This window comes from Leptinotarsa decemlineata, unplaced genomic scaffold, assembly GCF_025532065.1.
Source record: "Leptinotarsa decemlineata unplaced genomic scaffold, Ldec_3_MD MMD2_tig00026294_RagTag_RagTag, whole genome shotgun sequence".
Lineage (NCBI taxonomy): Eukaryota > Metazoa > Arthropoda > Insecta > Coleoptera > Chrysomelidae > Leptinotarsa > Leptinotarsa decemlineata.
The window spans coordinates 6,373,492-6,393,405 of NW_027412674.1; the positions used below are offsets into that span (position 1 = coordinate 6,373,492).

Genomic DNA, 19,914 nt, shown 5'->3' on the forward strand with positions numbered 1-19,914 from the left:
TCGTCCACTAGATGGAGTGACATTTTTGTTGTTCGCTCCAACTTAAGACGAGGAATGAAATACTCCGAAAGAATTTCGATTTTCAATTACGGGATATCATTGACTTTAGGTCGATGATGGCCACTGTATCTGACTTGGTTTTACTTTTTGACTTGGGCAAGACTGGTTTTGTTAGATATAAAGAAATGAGAAGATAATTTTGTTCGTACCGTCAACAACTTTTTATTTACAAATCTACCTCTCAATTGTCTTTTATACAGGGTAAAACAGGAAAATTGACACAAACATACTATAAAATTAAATGAACAAGATTAACAATAACAAAGGTTTTAAATTAAACTTCCGCAGGAACACTGCCTTCCAGTGATGAAATCTTATTCATTACAATTCTTCATGTTTATCAACATCTAGAAGACAAAGTTTGGTCACAGGTCTTCTGTATGTACCAATATTTGTTTTTACATCGACCACTCGTACATTGCCATCTGCACCTGGATATGTTGCAGTAACTACACCTTTGGTGTATTATTTCTCAAGAACTGGCTGTCAACTATAATCACCATGTCTTCAACTTTGATTTTTCTTGTGGGTGATGTGCACCATTTTCTTCTTCCGGTTAATACCGACAAATATTCTTTGATCCAACGGCGCCAGAAATGATCAACGAGCAATTGAGCCTGTGCTACACTTGAAGTACCCAATACAAAATGATGTTAAAGCTTCATCATCTGAATGATCCAATGATACATGGATGAGGGGGCGGCTGTTCACAATATGTTCAGCTTCTACGAGCTGTGTGAAGAACTTCTTCTCGTGGTACCTTCTCCTTCAAAATGTCCCGTAGAGTTGTTTTAATTGACTTGATGAGTCTTTTCCAACTGCCTTCCATGTGTGGAGCAGAGGGTGGAATAAAGTAAAACTCTATATTGTCGGTGGTCAGTTGAAAAGTGATTTTATTCGGATAAAAATCTCAATTCTTTATCGACACCTCTTAAATTTGTCCCATTGTCAGACATTATTTTTTAGGACACCCTCTTCGTCCGATGAGTCTTCTGATTGCCATTATAGCCGAGTTGGTACTTAATGATAGAGCAATTTCCAGATGGACTGCATGAGTACTCATGCAGGTATCTCTTCTCTCGTCGGCGACCAACTGACACCTGCATTGGTCCAAAGTAGTCCATACCTACTGGAATTACTGGCTGAGCTCTTTTATTTTTGCACCACTGACAGTGGCTCCAAGAACTTCTTACCGTTGACCTAATATTGAGAAACCAATATCGTTGTCGAAGCTCGTTCACCACATACTCTTGGGCCATTATGCGCTGCTTTGCAGTGGTAATGAAAAATAAGCAACTTGGTGAAATAGTTTTTGGGGTCTAGAATAATTGGAAATTTGGTGTCTGTACCTAAATCGTTAGAGTATACTACTCTGCTTTTCAACCTCAAAACTTCTTCAGCATCTTAAATCGGCGAAAGTTTGTATATTCTGTTAGATGAATCAACTATTCTTCCGTTTCGTAGTGAATTAATTTCTTCTGAAAAATCTTCGATTTGAACACATTTCAGCCAAATTGTTTCTGCGGAATTTATCTCCGAAGGTTGAAGTTCTGCATTGTTCGATGATTTATAGACAAATCCCAACATCCAAGCTGTTGCTAGATGGGCAAGACTTTGGTTTTGTTAGATATAAAGAAATGAGGAGATAATTTTTTCGTACCGTCAACAACAACTTTTTATTTACAAATCTACCTCTCAATTGTCTTTTATACAGGGTTAAACAGGAAAATTGACACAAACATACTATAAAATTAAATGAACAAGATTAACAATAACATAGGTTTTAAATTGAACTTCCGCAGGAACAGCCACTATTTTGCACTGACGAGTGGCTAATGAGCCCGAAACCGGTTTGCATGTGTGCCCTTTCCAAAATTGAAGGTCGACTCTGTCAGTTGTATTGCAAATTGCATATGTTTCTTCCTTCATGTACTGACGCATGTCGGATATAATCCAACGCCGTTCGTGGTATTAGCCAAGAGAGTAGTTGTTTTCTGATAGGCGTCAGTCCATTCAACCTACTGTGTAGGTAAGTAAATCCGAGACGGGTTTGAACATTTAAAGTTCATTTCCTTAGATGTATGATGCACTGTTTGGAACCTTTAGTGTAGTAATGAATATTACTGGAGTGTTTTTCCCAACACCAGAAAATAGCCAAGTGATTGAAACTTTGCACCAGTCATGTTAAAATTTTTATAGCAAATTTTTAATTTCTCTCTAAAAATATCCGTATAAGTAAAAATTTATCAGAAAAGTTAAACTTCATGATGAGTTTGTTATGTATACATGAATTGATGACTAAATACAAGAATTGATGATTAAATACAGGAAAAACAGGGCTTATAACATTCAGCAAATCCCAAAATAGGCTACAATCGATATATGCCAAATTGCTTAACAAATCTATTCCTGAAATAAGTGATATTAAATTCTTAGGGGTCACAGTGGAAAATAATCTTACATGGGACATCCATCTAAACAAACTTAACTCTAGACTGGATACTACAGTAGGTCTAATCCGTGCACTAAGAGATCAAGTATCATTAGATAGTCTGAAGATATACTATTATGCGCATATTCAATCTATTATTCAATACGGAATTATTTTCTGGGGATCATCCACACATTCATAAAAAATCTTCAAAACTCAAAAAAGGATAATTCGCTGTGTGTTAAAACTACCTCATAGATCAACATGTAGACCACACTTCAAGATGCTAGACATATTAACAGCTCCTTCAATCTATTTTCTGCAATTAGTCATGTTTGTCAAAAAACATTATAGTATCTTCATGAGAAACTGTGATCTTTACTCAAACCAAATGACTATAAATACCAGAGACAAGAATGAACTAAGCATACCGAGACATAATTCATCATTTTTTGAAAAAGGACCGCATTACAAAGCCATAAAAGCTTATCAATCTCTCCCAAGAGAAATTAGAAATACAGAAAACCACAACAAATTCAGACTCTCATTCATTGATTATCTAAAAACCAAAGTTTATTATAGTTTCGACAGTTGGTGATGGGTCTCTATGCGATTGCACCATAACTGAGTACTGCGCAAAATTCTTTTAATAGTCCTTCTTAAATTATCCAACATGTAATGTTGACCAATTATAAACAATGTGATATGGGAACTATAGTTGTAATAAATATCACCTATTGCAAATATTAACCCATTGACGTCAATGTAGATTATTACTATTATTATTGTACTGTACCTTATTATACTATTATTATCATTATATATAACAAATATTGTAAATATCAAAACCTACTGACGTTGCCCTGTCCATTTTAGATTTATATGGCAATAAAGGATATTATTATATTATTATTATTATTAATTAACCGAACTTGTTTTTTAAAATAAAGGGGATATCTGTCAAAAATAAGCAAAACGTTAACTTTATCCTAGTTGCATAAAATTTGGCATATGGATATAAAATTGCCGTAGACACAACTTTTTCAAGTAACTTTTTGTTAAATTCGATCTAGAAATGCACTTTTTCAATAAAAAAAAAGTTGAATTTGACAAACACTGAACGTCAGTGGGTCGCAGTTGGCCGCATCATTTCAAGTTAAATTTGAAGCACAAACAAGTGCCGAAGTTGAACTTCATTGAAACTTTTCGAAAAAAAAAGTTTCCCATATGGTGCACACTTTAATGGTGACAATGTATATCGATATGCGGTTTTCACCATTAAGTTTGTCATAAAATTCCACCCTCAGACTCGGCCGTCAGTTTTTAAATATCTAGTTTGAAAACAGGAGTTTCCCCTTAAAAGTGTCCAGTTTGGCCCACCCTGTACAAGCATCCTATTGAATATAAACTTCCCAACTTGTAGCGCAACGATATTAACAATTACTTGTCAATCGATATGTCAAAATATTAGGAGAAATTTCATTCGCTATACATCAAACTGACATTTCTGACATTAAGATGCATCAAGAGAGATTAGTCATATTTATTTTATTACAATACCTAACATCAGCGGATAAGATTCCTTGTGGTAATCAAGTGCTGCAGATGCCCAAAGGCACAATCAAATATAACGAATACTTTGAAGAAAATATAACTTGCATTTGGAGAATTATTCCACCAAAACACACGATAACCTCGTTGAAAATCATCAGTTTCAGTTGCGATAAGTGCAGAAGAGCATTTTCCTGCTGTTTATTGATCTCGAGCTTCCAACAACTTCACCTAAAACTATGCAACCAAAACCTGGAAAAGTTGACCTGGCTCTCGTTGAGACAAAGCGAAATAGCAGTAATTCTCACTACGTGTGGCGGTTCGACAAATTTACGGTTGGATTTCTCGACTAGAAATGAAACGGAGTGCCCGAATAGTGAATTTCAGTGTTTAGATAGAAGTAACTGTTTCAACTCCAGTGATATATGCGGAAATACATTCGTTTGCAACGACCACTCTGATCACTTGGCTTGTGGAGGATGCAACGAAGAATCCACGCGTTGCAACAATTACTCAGATTACTGCTTCGCAATCTCCGAAAGATGCAATGATGCTCTGAACTGCCCGAAAGGAGAAGATGAAATGAACTGCACCACTCTTTGTCCCCAATTCAAATGTCCACTAGAACAAAAATGCATCACCAGTGAACACATTTGTGATAGAAACATCGACTGCATGGGTGGATTCGACGAAAAAAACTGCTTCATAAATTACACCAAAGCCTCTAAAACCTTGATAATCTCCACGATGCTTGTGATATCTAGTCTTTGTTGCACTTTATTCTTATGTTTGATAGTTCGTTGGGTAATCACCAGGAGAGATATCAACAGATTCTTAGAAAACATGCCAGAGTTTCCTCTTGAACCTTTTCAAGGACCAGGAGAAGAGGATTCAGAAGCAAGCAGCAGTGAGGCCGAGTTCAGATCTGGAGGCGAATTTTACGAACATTATTTGCATGCGCTGAAGAAAAGCAATAGGTACTCTAAAGCCACACAAGTCGGGGGAATTACTCCCAAATATTCACACCTGGAACTTGATGGGGACAATGAATTGGTAGTGTTGGCCTCCCTGAATGTCCCAACCGATATGTGCGTTGGCCTGTCTCTTGAAAACTCTTTGTCTCTCACAACAATGAAATCTGTTAGAACCACCAACGGGACGTGTTCTTCCAGTGGCGATGATGGACCCACACGAATTGGCGACTCCAAATCAGAGTTGCACTACAATTCTAGTGAAAAAGTTATTGACGTGACAAGGAAACGAAATCGGTCGAAATCTAATACAACAAGTCATCGTATAAGTTTCTCTTCATCTGTTGACGAACACATATCGAAGCCATCTCACTCAGGTACTTTGGTATTGAGAAAATCGTCAAAGAGCCATTCGTGTGAGAAAATAACTAGTCAGGGGGACACCCCTAGATCACTGAGTTACTTCGGGAGTGGTGAAGGTGTCATGGAATCAAACGCACAACAACCACAATCGGTACCTGAAGAAAATAGCAACGTTACAAAGTCTAGTTGTGAAATGAAGCAGGATGGAAAACAAATGGATCCAAATCTGGTTTCGAAATCTGGAACAAACTTAGACAAATTTGAAGCTTCTACTATATTGACCAAAAGCTTATCGGCACCCCTTTCCAGTTCGAAAAGATACGAAAGAGCTAACAGGATATCAAAGTCCATCACCAACGTGAAGGAGAATACCAAAATAAATACTGATGAGATCGAAATAGATCCACAGAGCTTTGAGCTTCCACTGCGATCTGACAGCAGTCAATGGACCGATTTTGAGGATAGTCTCAAAAGAAGCAATATTATATTAGTTAAGACACTTGAAGAAAAGCCAAAACCCCTTAAGCGTAGTTGTAAGAAAAAAGTTAGTTATTCACGCAAGTGAGGAATGTGATGAAATTTTGTATTAATTTAAATTTAGCAAATTAAATAACAAAAATGGACTCTTTATTGCGTCAACGAAAATATTTATTTTAATGTGTAAAAATAGATATAAATACAGTGCATTTCTTCAATGTCTCCCCCCTTTATTTTTTGGACGGGTCAACTAAAAATATTGAAATTGGGGATAATGAAATTAATGCATGAATACTTTATTTTGAAGTGAAATTGACAGATGAAACTTTCAAGATGGCGACTGGGCGCCATTTGGGAAAAAAATTAAATGGAAAGGGGGGTCTTGTGACACATCATTTTGAAGCTCCTGGCGAATACTTCACAACCATAGAATATGAAGTCAATATCTTCACCTACTACAAAACGGCGGAACATTTAATAATTTCCTGAAGAGAAACACATTGATATCGATATTTCTAGAAATATTCCTTTTTATCCGCCATATGGCGGATGTCAGTACGGCAATGAACATCATTGTTCAGTCAGAATATTCTATTTAGTTTTCGTTCAGAATTTCGTGGTGTACTTATTCTACATGTATGAATAAGAAACGCAGTTATCTATCTGTCATCAATTTCAGAAGATGCAAAGTTGATTTTCTGTCATTATTTGAATTTCATTTAATATTGACTGTTAAAAAATAAAAAGCAGTGAAAAGCAGTATTTGAAGATAATTCTCTTGTATCGAGAACTGATATAAATCTAGTTTCTTTTTAAACACTCGAAAAATGGCATTTGCATCATTTGGTATTTATTTTTAATGGTGTAGAACTTCTGATTCATCAGTTTATCATGTAGGTTAATAATTGAGAACGAACAATAATTTTGCTTTGTTATGATCTTCTTTTTCGACAAGAAATATTTTTTTGAACAATAGCACTATAGGTAAGACAAGATCATAAACAAATAAACGACGTCAAAAAAAGCTGAATTCACCCTTAGCAAAACACGAATACTATAAGGCCCTAATTACTTCGCAGGATTTAAACCCAGTAACTGATAATATCTTCATAAATATCCAAATCATGACTTCCCAGAAATATGTTCAAAATGAATAATCATTCCAATACTGAAACCTCAAAAGTCGACCCCGAGTCATACAGACTCATCTCTTTGATATGCGCAAAGTTCAAATTTATGGAAAGAATCATCAACAAAAGGCTACGGTGGATCATAGAACAACACAAACTGATTTTACCAGAGCAAATTGTGTTCAGACAGAACATATTAACCAAAGAAAACATCTTGGAATCATAAAATGACATACACTAAAGTCTATCCAAATCCAAGATAGAGTAAACCAAAACAAAACCGAAGCGTGATGTTCACGTGATCGCCCAGTGTCAGATGGAAAGGCCAGCGTTCATTGGTGAATTCGCCTTCTTGGTACGAGTTCGGTACCAGCACAGGGTTGTAATCAGTCGTTTGCGTGTTTGTGTGGCGTGCGTTATAGTATATTGTATAAAATTGTTTTCCAAGATGTCCAGTACAGACATTGCTGATGACACTGTGCGCTATCCTCTGAGTCCAGCCAGGAAACGATCCAAAAAAAGACATTTGAGTGTTGGGATGAAAGAAGTGATTTTAAATGTGTTCAAGAAAGAGATGGAAGAAATTGAGACATCGACTGTCGACGAAGTCGTATCGAAAGTTTCCGATAAAATTGGAGTGTGTTGCGCTTCGATTTACAATTTTTTACGGGAATATAAACAAAATCATACATTTTCCAAACCGAATACAAATCAGAATCGTCAAACCATTATAAAATCAATAGATGATGCTGATAAACATGCAATCAGGAGGAAAGTGCATGAGTACTTTTTCAGAAATGAAATACCCACGATAGACAAAGTACTCACAGAAATAAATGAAGATGTTTTATTGCCAAGTTTGAAGCGGTCAACATTCCATAAAGTATTGAAACATTTGAATTTTGTATGGAAAAAACGAGGGCGCAATAGTTTATTATTGGATAGAGAGGAAATTGTGTTATGGAGGAGAGAGTATTTGACCAAAATTAAATATTATAGGGAACAACAGAGAACAATTTATTATATGGATGAAACCTGGGTTATACTACCCCTAAAGTATGGGTCGATGAAACTGTGATCACATCTAGGAGGGCCTTTCTAGATGGACTATCCACCGGATCAACAAATCCATCAGGTAAACTTATATTTATATTAAGACCTGCCTCAATCTCAACCTCTTCATAATTTCAGGTAAAGGAAAACGGCTTATTATTTGTCACATCGGCAATGAGAATGGGTTTGTTGCTGAAGGGCTGTGGTGTTTCGAGTCGAAGAAAACTGGAGATTATCACGAAGAAATGAACGGTGAATCTTTCGAACAGTGGTTTTCCAAAGTTCTACCCCATCTAGAGGATAATTCTGTGATTGTAATGGACAATGCACCTTATCATTCGCGACGGTTAGAGAAGATTCCGACAACGGAATCTTCTCTTTCAACCTTCAAAGAAGGTTGAAATCCAAAATTGGCTGCGATCAAAGAATATTAGCTTTGAAGACTCAATGCTAAGAGTACAGCTACTAAAAATTGTCAAGGAGCGCAAGCTTGAATACCAAAATATATAGTCGATGAGATGGCAGCAGGCCAAAACAAAATTGTCCTTCGCCTGCCTCCATACCACTGCGAGCTCAATCCCATCGAGTTAATATGGGCGGATGTGAAAATTTTGTAGCTCAGCATAACACCACGTTCAAATTTGCAGATCTCAAAGTACTTTTTGATGAGGCTTTGAAAAGTGTCACAGCGGAGAAATGGGAGAAGTGTGTTCGGCATGTGATATCGGAAGTCGAGACAAAGATGTGGAAGCTTCATAACATAATAGAGGCACAAATCGAGCCACTGATAATTCAGATTGGTGAGGATGACACTACTGATGAAGAGACAAATTCATCCAATTTAATCATTTTGATTAATATTCCTTTTGATTTTACATAAAATAAAAATCATCAATAAAGAAATAATTGCGTCTCTTTTCCTATAATGCTTGAGTGCACTGTGAAAAATCCAATGAACATCTTTTTATATTACACATATTATCTGCATTTTTCCCGTTAAACTGCAAAACTTGTGCATGTCACTCGTTATTATAAAAAAGTTTTCCTAAGTATGATACAGCATTTGCGATCAACAAGATGTTGGTTCTGAATACGACCCTGGCCAAGTCTTGGGATTTTCAATATTACGTGCGCAGGGCATGTCAATGTTTACATCCACTCTATCTTGGATTTGAATTTGCTTTAGACAGTTATTCTAAAGCAACACTGCCTATCAATTTTTTGTGACATCAAACGAGCATTCGACACAGTCTCGCGTGAAAACATTCTTTCAAAACTGAACGATTGAATTGTCAAACGAATTCAAAATAATTTTTTCAGAGTTTTCTGGCAAATGGAAAAATTCAAATTTGGAACAAGTGGAGTACTATCCAGCGAAATTATTTTTGAAAATGGAACCCCTCAAGGCTCAGTCAAAAGTTCTACTCTTTTGCGTATGTACGTAAATCTCAAGATATTAGAGCAACGATGTTCATTTTAACAGCTCTGATGAATTCAACCATGTAAAACTATGTAAACGCTGCCTAGCCTTCAACTGTTTTATCGTTTATGCATCAAGGAACATATTCGCAAGAATTTGTTCCACCATAAACAAGTAATATTTCCATTGATAGATTTCTTTTTTGAACAGTAGGTACTCCCAACAAGAAAAAATAAAAACTTTTTTTTCATCTATCGATGAACGACACAAAAATGAAAGCGGACAGATAAATATTTTGCGTGTTGCAAAATTGATGGCGAATTGTGACCTCCTTAATGTATTTACATTCTTTGTTTATAAATATAACTCAGGGTTTTTTCATATCAGCATTCTACATGTTGAGCGATGATTACGTTTCCGGCTGCATATTCCAGTTCGTATTTGGATAATGCAATGATTTGCGCACTTTACTTCTGGAACAACAATTAGCAGTGAAAATATCTTTATCTTGATGTCTGAGATTTGTTTTTACGGGCTACGATTAGGAATATATAAGGAATTCGTGCTTTTTCATTAAACACCATACTTTTTAAATCAAGCAACAGTTTTTGGTTCGTTGAACTGATTTTTGCCTATAACGCAACGAAGGAAATATGCGAATTTCTCTTTCACTGCACTGAATTTTACTCCAAATCTGGGTTCTCTTGTTGAAGTACAAAATGGGTTGAGTAATAAACTGAGCAAGAAGGATCAAAATGCTGAGGCAGAATAGATTTTTTATCAAGAGATGAGACGGAACCTAACGAAATGACAACTGACAGAAAATATTTATATAATGTTGAACGGAGAATAGAGTATAACATCCTAGCTTGCCGCACACAAGTTTTTCACCCGGTGGCTCTTGAATTGAAATCAATATGGGAATGATCAAAAAGTACTTATCTATTCATTTTTATATATATATATATATATATATATATATATATATATATATATATATATATAAATATATATATATATATATATATATATATATATATATAAATATATATATATATATATATATATATATATATATAAAATATATATATATATATATATATATATATATATATATATATATATATATATCCTTTCAGAATTTTATTCAGACACGGTAATACTTATGGACAAATTAAGTAATTTTTTGACTTCCTTGCTTTATTGATTTTAAAAAATTAATAAACATAAGTAATATTCTGATCATTCCCAATTTGATTTCTTGATTTCAATTTAACAGCCACCGGTAGATAGTTCAGCCTGTTGGGGATTGTCACCAGAATGTCATCGTCAATTCTTCCAGGTTTGGAGACCAGCTCCTCTACCCTTTTGGCTGATTGTTGGTCTTGAGAGGGACCAATGGGTTCATGACTGATTGATGACGGCATGAAGTCCTTAGACATCAGTGCCGCCCTTCACGGGATACCCCTACCTGGCTGGGGTGGGATGGATGAGAAAGTTATTCATCCATTAACGGGGGACATGAGGGCCTCATTCGACAGAGTGTCGGGGCCTTCTATATCGGGAGGGGTCGTCTACAGCATAATCTGTGGCTTCCCTAACTAACGGTGGGGATCGTCAGAACCGGGCAACAGTACTTGATAAAAATTACTGCGTAAATGCAAGCGAGACATAAGTGGAACCACTTATTGGTGTGATACCCAAGGTTTTTATGTCACACCAATAGGTGGTTGCATTTATGTCTCGCTTGCTGTTTCAGCCCAACAGACTGAAACAGCTGTCTACCGGAGACTCTTCAATTGAAATCAAATTGGGAGTGATCAGAATAGTACTTAAGTTTATCTTCTGATTTTCATGGAATTATTTTCCAGCAGCTTGACTGAATTAACTTTATTGATGTTATATCATTTCTAGAAACATGTGGATTCGGTTTCCGATGGCATACCAGGAAAGCTTCCAAAATTTTTGCTAATGCAGTTGTAACTTGAATGATCAAACCAATGATCAGAATATTACTCATCTTTATATTTTGATTTTCATGGAATCATTTTCCAGCAGCTTGACTGCTCCATTCGGAGTTGCTCAAACATTACATTTTCTCCATGATGAAATATAAATATAGGGGAGACCGAGGAGGGTTGTGACAGAGGAGAGTTGTGACACGCGCGATTTCGCTGTATCTGTGGCCGTTAGCGAGCTGTCAACGTCGCACATTTATTGTTTTCTAGACTGCTTATTGGATTTAGTACGCGCCAACGGCCCACGAGGAGCGGCTGAGTTACTGTGACGCTGTCATCTAAAAAACGACCAAAAGTAAGTTTTTGATCATAACTTTCTTATTCTGTCTTTTGCTATGTATTACGGGAGCATTAGTGTAATATTTTTTCTAATTTGCATCGGGCCTTCAAAATTCAAAGCCATTCATAATTTTATTGAGATCTCTTACTGTTTGGAGGTTATACATTATTATTCTGGCACACTCACGATTTTGCGCACCTAGGAGAGTTGTGACAGGCTGTCACAACTCTCCTATTTTATTTACTAACAAGTGATATGGCTATTTTGTATGCATTCGATTGCTGCATTGCTTTTTTATTGTTTCAGAATGCCTAATACATATGTTCGTAAAACAGAGAGAGGAATGGCTAGTATCGAAATTTACGATCTGGCCTTTGAAGAGGTGACGGTTAGAGGCCAAAGCCTTCGAAGTGCAGCATCTTCATATAATCTAAATTATATGTCTTTACAAAGATACATTAAAAAGAAAAAGGCACATCAACAACAATTATCAGACGAGGCTCCATCTGTAGGCTATATCAGCCCAACAGTTTTTACGAAGGACGAAGAAAAGATATTGAGCGATTATTTGTTGACTTGTGCCGCGTCTAATTATGGACTGACTACAAAAGAGACAAGGAGTTTAGCCTATTTATTAGCAAAAAAACACAATAAAAAAGTTCCTGAATCATGGGAAAAAAACGAAATGGCTGGAGAAGTGTGGTTAAAGCTATTCATGAAGAGACATTCAAATTTATCTCTTAGGCTACCTCAAGCTACAAGCATCGCTCGCGCCACGAGCTTTAATAGGACAAATGTCGCTGCCTTTTTTGAAAACTATACAGGAGTCTTGGCCAAGCATACTCTCAGCGGTAAAGATGTATGGAACGTCGACGAGACCGGGATTATTACAGTCCAAAAACCTGATAGAGTAATCGCACGACGTGGAGAAAAACAAGTCAGTGCGATGACTTCTGCGGAAAGAGGAACCTTAGTAACGCTGGCTTTTGCTGGGAACGCCTTGGGTAATTATATACCACCTATGTTTATATTCCCTCGGAAGCGATTTCAAGAACATTTTATTCGGGATGGCCCAACAGGTTCAGTAGGAACAGCAAATGGATCCGGGTGGATGCAGGAAGACGACTTTCACTTTTTTCTTGAACATTTTACAAACCACGTGAGGCCAACAAAAGAGCAAAAAGCTTTGTTACTTCTGGATAACCATTCATCCCACATGGCTTTGAAAAATATAGAGTTTTGCAGGGAAAACGGCATAATTTTGCTCACGTTCCCTCCACACTGCACACACAAGCTGCAACCAATGGATCGTGCAATTTTTGGTCCTCTTAAAAAGGCCATTAACACAGCTTGTGATAATTGGATGCGGTCAAATGCTGGCAAAGTTATGTCTATCTATGATATCCCTTCCATAACAAAAACTGCCTTTGATGTGGCGATCACTGCAAAAAATATCAGCGCTGGTTTTGCTGCAACAGGAACATGGCCTGTTAATACAGATATTTTTGGAGAAGCAGATTTTTTGCCAAGCCAAGTTACAGATCGCATTTTGACCAATCCTGTGCCAGAACAAGCTTCCATTACTGCAGAAGAAGAATTGATAGAAAATCCGGAAGAAACCCCCACCCAAAATTTGTCAGTTGATATAGTTGAGAACGACGTTGTTGTTGGGGAAGGTCTAGAAAAAAGAGATCACAACGAGCACGTTGGATGTGAAGAACGTAATGTGACTCCTCTTGTTATGACCGGCGACAACTCTAAAGAGCCTGCAAATATTGAACCTGTTGCATCTACATCTACAGTTCGTAATCCACTTGCCACCCAATCTAATGTATTCTCGCCAGAAACAATAAGGCCGTTGCCTAAAGCTCCGCCAAGCTGATAAAAATGCTAAGAAACCAAAGGGGAAAAAACCAAAAAATAAATCAAAGACAAAGAATATTCGTGACGAAGAGGAGGACGATAATGAGGGCAGTGATGGCACAGAAAATGAATGTTTTTGCTTATGTTGCCTCGAGCCCTTTGCCAATAGCAGGCCTAACGAAAAATGGGTGCAATGCATTAATTGCAAAGGATGGTCACATGAAGATTGTACTGGGGGAGAACTGCAATACGAGTGTCATAATTGTTTTTCGGATTAAACTAATATTAAGTATTTTTATTCTCTCTGTGCCATTTAGAAAGATGATTTATTTTGTTAAGTTTTAATAATTATGTTACTTAATTAGCCAAAGATTATGATTAAAACTGTTTCGTAATTACTCGTTCATTTTTAATCTACAAAAAGTGCCGATAAATTCCAAACACTGAAGTGTCACAACTCACCTCGAGCACTGTCACAACTTACCTTGGTATTAGGAGAGTTGTGACACGGGTTGTCGCTTTGGTTTTAATCCATTATCTCGGGAAACTTATTAGTTTTGTGTATTTTTATTTTTGATTCTAATAGAGAATAGAACAAGCTTTGACTGATGTAAAGTTCACAGATATAGGTCAATTTTTAACCAAAATATATGAGTGAAAGCAAAAAGTGTCACAACCCTCCTCGGTCTCCCCTAGTAGTTAATAAAGTCATCCCGAAGTGGATAATATAAAATTTTTCATTTATTGTTTCTCAAGCTCATATTAAGTTTTTGAGGGATCGTATGATACCTCTCAAAAATGTATAATTTTTACAATTCTGAGATTCAGCCTTATGGGTAGGTGGTGAGCACATAAAAATCCTGAAAAACTGAAAATAATAACTCCGCTAAGGAAGAAATTTGACTAAAGTTTTCATAAATTCAAATAATAATAACGATAAAAAATGAGAGAAAAATATACGAACAATATAAATTTTCCGCAAGGTGACCTATAGATGAAAAGGTGTTACTTCGTCATATCATATAAGTTTTTTATTGTCCCATAAACCAACTAATTTTTACGGTATGAACAAATGAATGGCCATTTTTATCAAAATTCTAATTTTATGAAATCCTTACAAGAAAGATCCTAGTCATAATTAGTGTTTCAACTCAAGAAAGCCATACAAGAAGTTTGGTCAAATTACTCTCCCCCACTTGAAATATCCTTTTCACTTTCCGAGATTTTCACATGAACCACCTAAACCCAACTTCATAATCATAAAGTTTCATGATGTATTGAATGACCCCAGAAAAATTCAGCATCGGCTTGCGGTATATTCCTCTTTCAGTAAATTGACTCCGATAGTTAACGGAGTCTCTTCAATTTAAAATATACGTTACATCGTTAATATAACATATGTTGTGCATGTGTTACTGACACTTAAGATGATTGCGCCTGATTCAACACACTTTTGTTTGTTGAACCCAGTATTAGATTTCGAAATTTTCAACCCCTCATTCATTATTTTCTGTTTCAAATGATTTTTTTCATATTCTACAGTATTTACCATTCTGTGTAACGTTCTTGATTCAGAATACTATACTATAATTCCGTGTTAGGAATCACACGTTAAAAGGTAAGACCTCGTCAATCCTTAGCTCGCACAAGTTTCTCAACTTGTGAGAGTTGTCGTTCGTATGGGGGCGACAACTGATTAACGGTAAAACAGATTTTAAAATGGATTTAAAACAGGAAATAGTAGGCACTGAGTTCTCAGAAATGACTGACGTTGTTGTCTCTTGCAGTGGCGTACGGAAATCATACTGAATGGATGAGGAAAAATGATGATAAAGTCTATAGAATTACAACCTTGACAACAGCATTTTCGTTTCAATGCAATAATTTTCTGAGCATTTGGTGGTTACTATTACGGAATTGTACGAAGAAATACAATTTTTTAAGTTGTACCTGCTTGAAAAATGCGTTCAATACCTTATATCCAAAACTGTGCAACACTCTAGATTCATTATTTCATGTAATTTGCGACATGCTTTTCAAAATTCATTATTTTATATTTTTAAAACAGTTCCTATACCTTTGTAAATACTTATGCATTCATGAGTCCACCTTTTCGATATTTTCAACTTTGATCTTCCATTGATCCTTAATATCAAAATTTTCCAAAACCCCTGAATTTCATCACACACAGTGAGAGAGAGAGAAAGAGAGAGAGAGAGAGTCATGAAGAAAAGAGAATTGAAACTTTCTATGTTTTTAACCACTTTTATTTGTAACTAACGTTACTGCAGTTTTGTCCTTTAAGGACGTTTTCAAAGTTACATACATTACATGTTAAGTTACATGTATAAGGAGGTTACGTATAGCGCCATCTGCTCGCGAATAGATCAAGCAATAATGTCGATATATCAAGGAGATTACGTGCAGCGCCATCTGCTTGCGAATAGATCAAGCAATAATGTCGATAATTCTGTCAAATACAGATCCCGAGCTTGAGTGTTACAAACAAACAAACATACATACATACATGCAGGTGAAGCTAATGAAAGCTTGATAAAAAACAAAGAAAGTTTCAATTCTCTTTTCTTCATTATGATTTCCTACCACGTAGTTAACGCCTACATCTATCAATTTAGAGAGAAAGAGTCGTTTCTTTGCTTGATCTAATCGATCGAAAAAGTTGGACTGATCATCACAGAAAAATCAGAAACATTGCCAAGGATACATTTTTAATCCGCTGTGTGGATTATATTAATCGAGAAAATACAAACCTAACTTTTTAGAACCTATTGTATAGATTGATCAATCTCTTTGAAATATGTGCCCTTTCAGCTTCAAATCATTCACAACTTTCTAACAAGTCAAGATATTTTTTTAATTGCAATTAACACGTTTTATTCATGGGATGCTTCTATCTCCTACGGCTCATAATTATTGAGAATTATTTTTATTATATACACATTCATTTTCAACGCCACTTTTAACATATAATTATATAAATAATATTGCGTGACGATCCTGCTGAATTAAAATGCCAGATGCTTGTGCTTTTATATTACCTGACTCAAAGTGAAGTTCAGGAAAAACTTTCGAAATTTTCATAATTTTCGAGATCTACTCGTATACATACGTAGTAGAAACACATGCGTGCGAGAGGTGTATATCACAACTGGCCTCATTACAGCTTCCTTAGGGCATTGAGTTTAGAAGGGGCCGTATTTAAACTCCATGAATGCTATCTGTTGTAAAACTACGCTTAATACTATTATAATATAATTTACTAATGTTCTAACCAGCATTCAGTTGGTATGTACTGATCGATAGTGAATTTTCCACTCTATACATTGACACTGCTAATTTTTTCTGAATTTCAATTTTTTTGCCCCTTTTCAGCTCATTACTATATGATATTGAACAATTTTTAACCAATTTTTCTTTACGAATTCAAAGTGAACCAAAGCGCTGCCAAAATAGCCCGAAATATTAACCAGGCATTTGGCAGTGATAGTGTTAATGAACAAACTGTTCGATGTTGGTTTGTGAAATTTCCTTCTGGAGATTTCAGTCTTGAAGATGAGCCACGAAGTGGTCGACCTACTGTTCTCCAGGACGAGGATTTGAGGTATCTGGTGGAGACTCAACCATCACAAATGGTGCGTGGAATGGCGGAAAAATTGTACGGTTTTGGATGGTTTAAAATGTATTGTAAAGGTCAAAAACTCAAAAAGTGGGTGCTACACGATTTGAATAATCGACAGAAATTATCACTTTTCAAGGTGTGTTCTTCTTTGCTTTTGCACAACCAAAACGATCCTTTTTGGATCGGATCCTCACGTGGATCCTCTACGACAACAGGAGACTTTCAAGACAGTAGTTGGACATCGATGAGCTGTCCAGGCGAAAACCCATAAAAAAAGACCATGTTGGTCAGCGGCTGTTGTGATTCACTACAACTTTCTGCAAACGAGCAAAACCATCACTGCAGAGTCCTATTGTTTAGAAATCGACGAAATGTACTGAAAATTGCATCAACAACGGCAGGCACTGGTCAACAGAAGAGATCCAGTCTTGCTCCACAAGGCCCGTCCGCAAGTTTCACTAATCGCCGCGCCGTCTGAAAATTAAACGAATTGAGCGTCGAAGTTCTGCTTCATCCACTACACTTCCCAGATCTCACGTCAGCCGACTATCATCTTCTTCAAACACTTTGATAACTTTCTCACCGGTAGAATCTTCGCCGCTCGAGTCCATTATATAGAGAGTTGATTAAATTGTAACAAAGTTGCCTCTTTCAGAGTACTCATTGATTAATACCAAAAAACGACTCAAGATCTTTTGGTTCAGGAGATAAAGAAAAACCGAATTGGAGTTCTATTTTTGGCTGTATCTTATTTATTCGCAGAGATATTGTTGAGTGGTAGGCTTGGATAAACTTCAATTTCGAAATTTTCATGCGAAAATTCTCATCGTTATTCCAGAGTATCGGCAACTTTTTGATGATCAAAAAGGATTATTGTTTCTGAATGCAGACCCTAGTAATCGTTCGAAAGAAACAATTCTCAGGTCTCTTCATGCACCACAGATGATTTTCGAAAAAATCTTCAAGACAGTAGTTTGTGTGGTGAAATACACGTAGTATGTATTGATATCGTTATCGATATTTTCACTGAGGTTTGGTTTCCCGTCTTTTTTGTTTGGTATAATTGACCGATACTTGATAAAAATCCATAACCTATTCAAGTAACTCTTTGTCAGATTTCCACCAGACAATTTAGATAACAGCGACAAGTTTTTCGCTATACAATATCTTCCTTTAGCGTTTTCCGAACTGTCCAGCTCTCAGGTATTCGATGAATGGGAGTCAAAACATAGTAAAAATTCGAATCGGTATTAACGAAAAAAGGACGGGTGTTGATCTATCTAGTAAATAGATTTATATTCTGTTAAATTTTTCCCCGTGGGTTGACTAGTAATTGACTAAATTGAATAATCAATCCTAACTTTATTTTACTTTAAATACAACAAACACTTCAACTGAAACTTCAACTATTATTCGAATGTCTATCGCTTTACTAGATCTCTTCGCGTACCGCACTGTAACTTCCACTTGACTGTGTCGATATGTTCGCAGCTAACGTTTATATATCGTAATCGAATGCGCTGGAAAATGTCGCCGAAATTCCATCCAATTCGGTAGCATTATTCTAGCTGTTTCTACGTGGTAGGGAACATCGTACATTCGCGCGTTCTTAGCTACGTTATCATTGTTTTATGACTACCAGTGGCGGCCGGCGTTATTTTCTTTCGGGCGTGATTTACAACCATTCTAATTTGAAGCTCATACGAAGGAGAAATAACATATTCCATGAAATGAATTATAAAAATCGAACTTCCGAACTATATTTTTCAGAAACTTCCTATAAGCTTCAAATTAAACAGAATGAATCGATATACAGAATGAAGCCTTTTCCGTTTCAGTAAATGTTCACATTTATTTATTGTATCATTATGAAAATAAAGACCTATTATCATTATTATTAAGTAAATCCCAGTCTATACAGTGTGCGACTTGCGGCCGCAAAGTACCCGTCTCCCGTAAACGGCGATCAATGGATAGAAACAATAATCGTCTGTTTGGTGTTTTTCGATTGGGATATTTTTCCGCATAACGCCTTACAGGTAAATCATTATTCCATTGGTATTCATAGCGCCATCTGCCCGCGAATAGATCCAGAAATATCAAACAATATTATCGATATATCAAGGAAGTTACGTACAGCGCCATCTGCCAGCGAATAGATCAAGCAATAATGTCGATATATCAAGGATGTTACGTACAGCGCCATCTGCCCGCGAATAGATCAAGCAATAATATCGATAATTCAGTCAAATACAGATCTCGAGCTTGAGAGTTACAAGCAAACAAACAAACAAACATACATATATACATACACACATACAGGTGAAGCTAATAAAATCGTGTTAATGATTAAAAAGTGTTTCAAAAGATTCAGAAATGATATAATAAACCAAATGTGTCATAATACCAATTGAATTGTATCGCATAGAAAAGTTTGAGGGGTTTTAGAAGTTCAATACCCCCTAGAATTGTTATGGGCTGAACAGATTGCGTGGTTTTATATGAAAAATATGCTCTTACGATGAGAAAGCCATGGATCTATTTCTATTACAAAATGTTAAACAGTTTATGGAATATCAGAAAATATCGATTTTCGTTTTGTACTTTACAAGGGTTGTAACTTTTATTTGTGTGTACATTTGCAATGAGGTAAGTTG

At 36.1% G+C, this 19,914-nt stretch overlaps 2 protein-coding genes across 2 annotated transcripts in view; one reads left to right on the top strand and one right to left on the bottom strand.

The window, feature by feature from the left end:
- LOC111514586 (uncharacterized) overlaps positions 1-19,914 on the bottom strand; it is a 255,565-nt gene that overhangs the window by 207,933 nt on the left and 27,718 nt on the right. The window lies entirely within an intron of this gene.
- Positions 11,624-13,636, top strand: LOC141484877 (uncharacterized). The gene is made up of 2 exons (XM_074180496.1): positions 11,624-11,769; positions 12,061-13,636. Exon 2 carries the CDS (start codon positions 12,062-12,064, stop codon positions 13,634-13,636), a length of 1,575 nt encoding a protein of 524 aa, XP_074036597.1. The 5' UTR covers positions 11,624-11,769; position 12,061.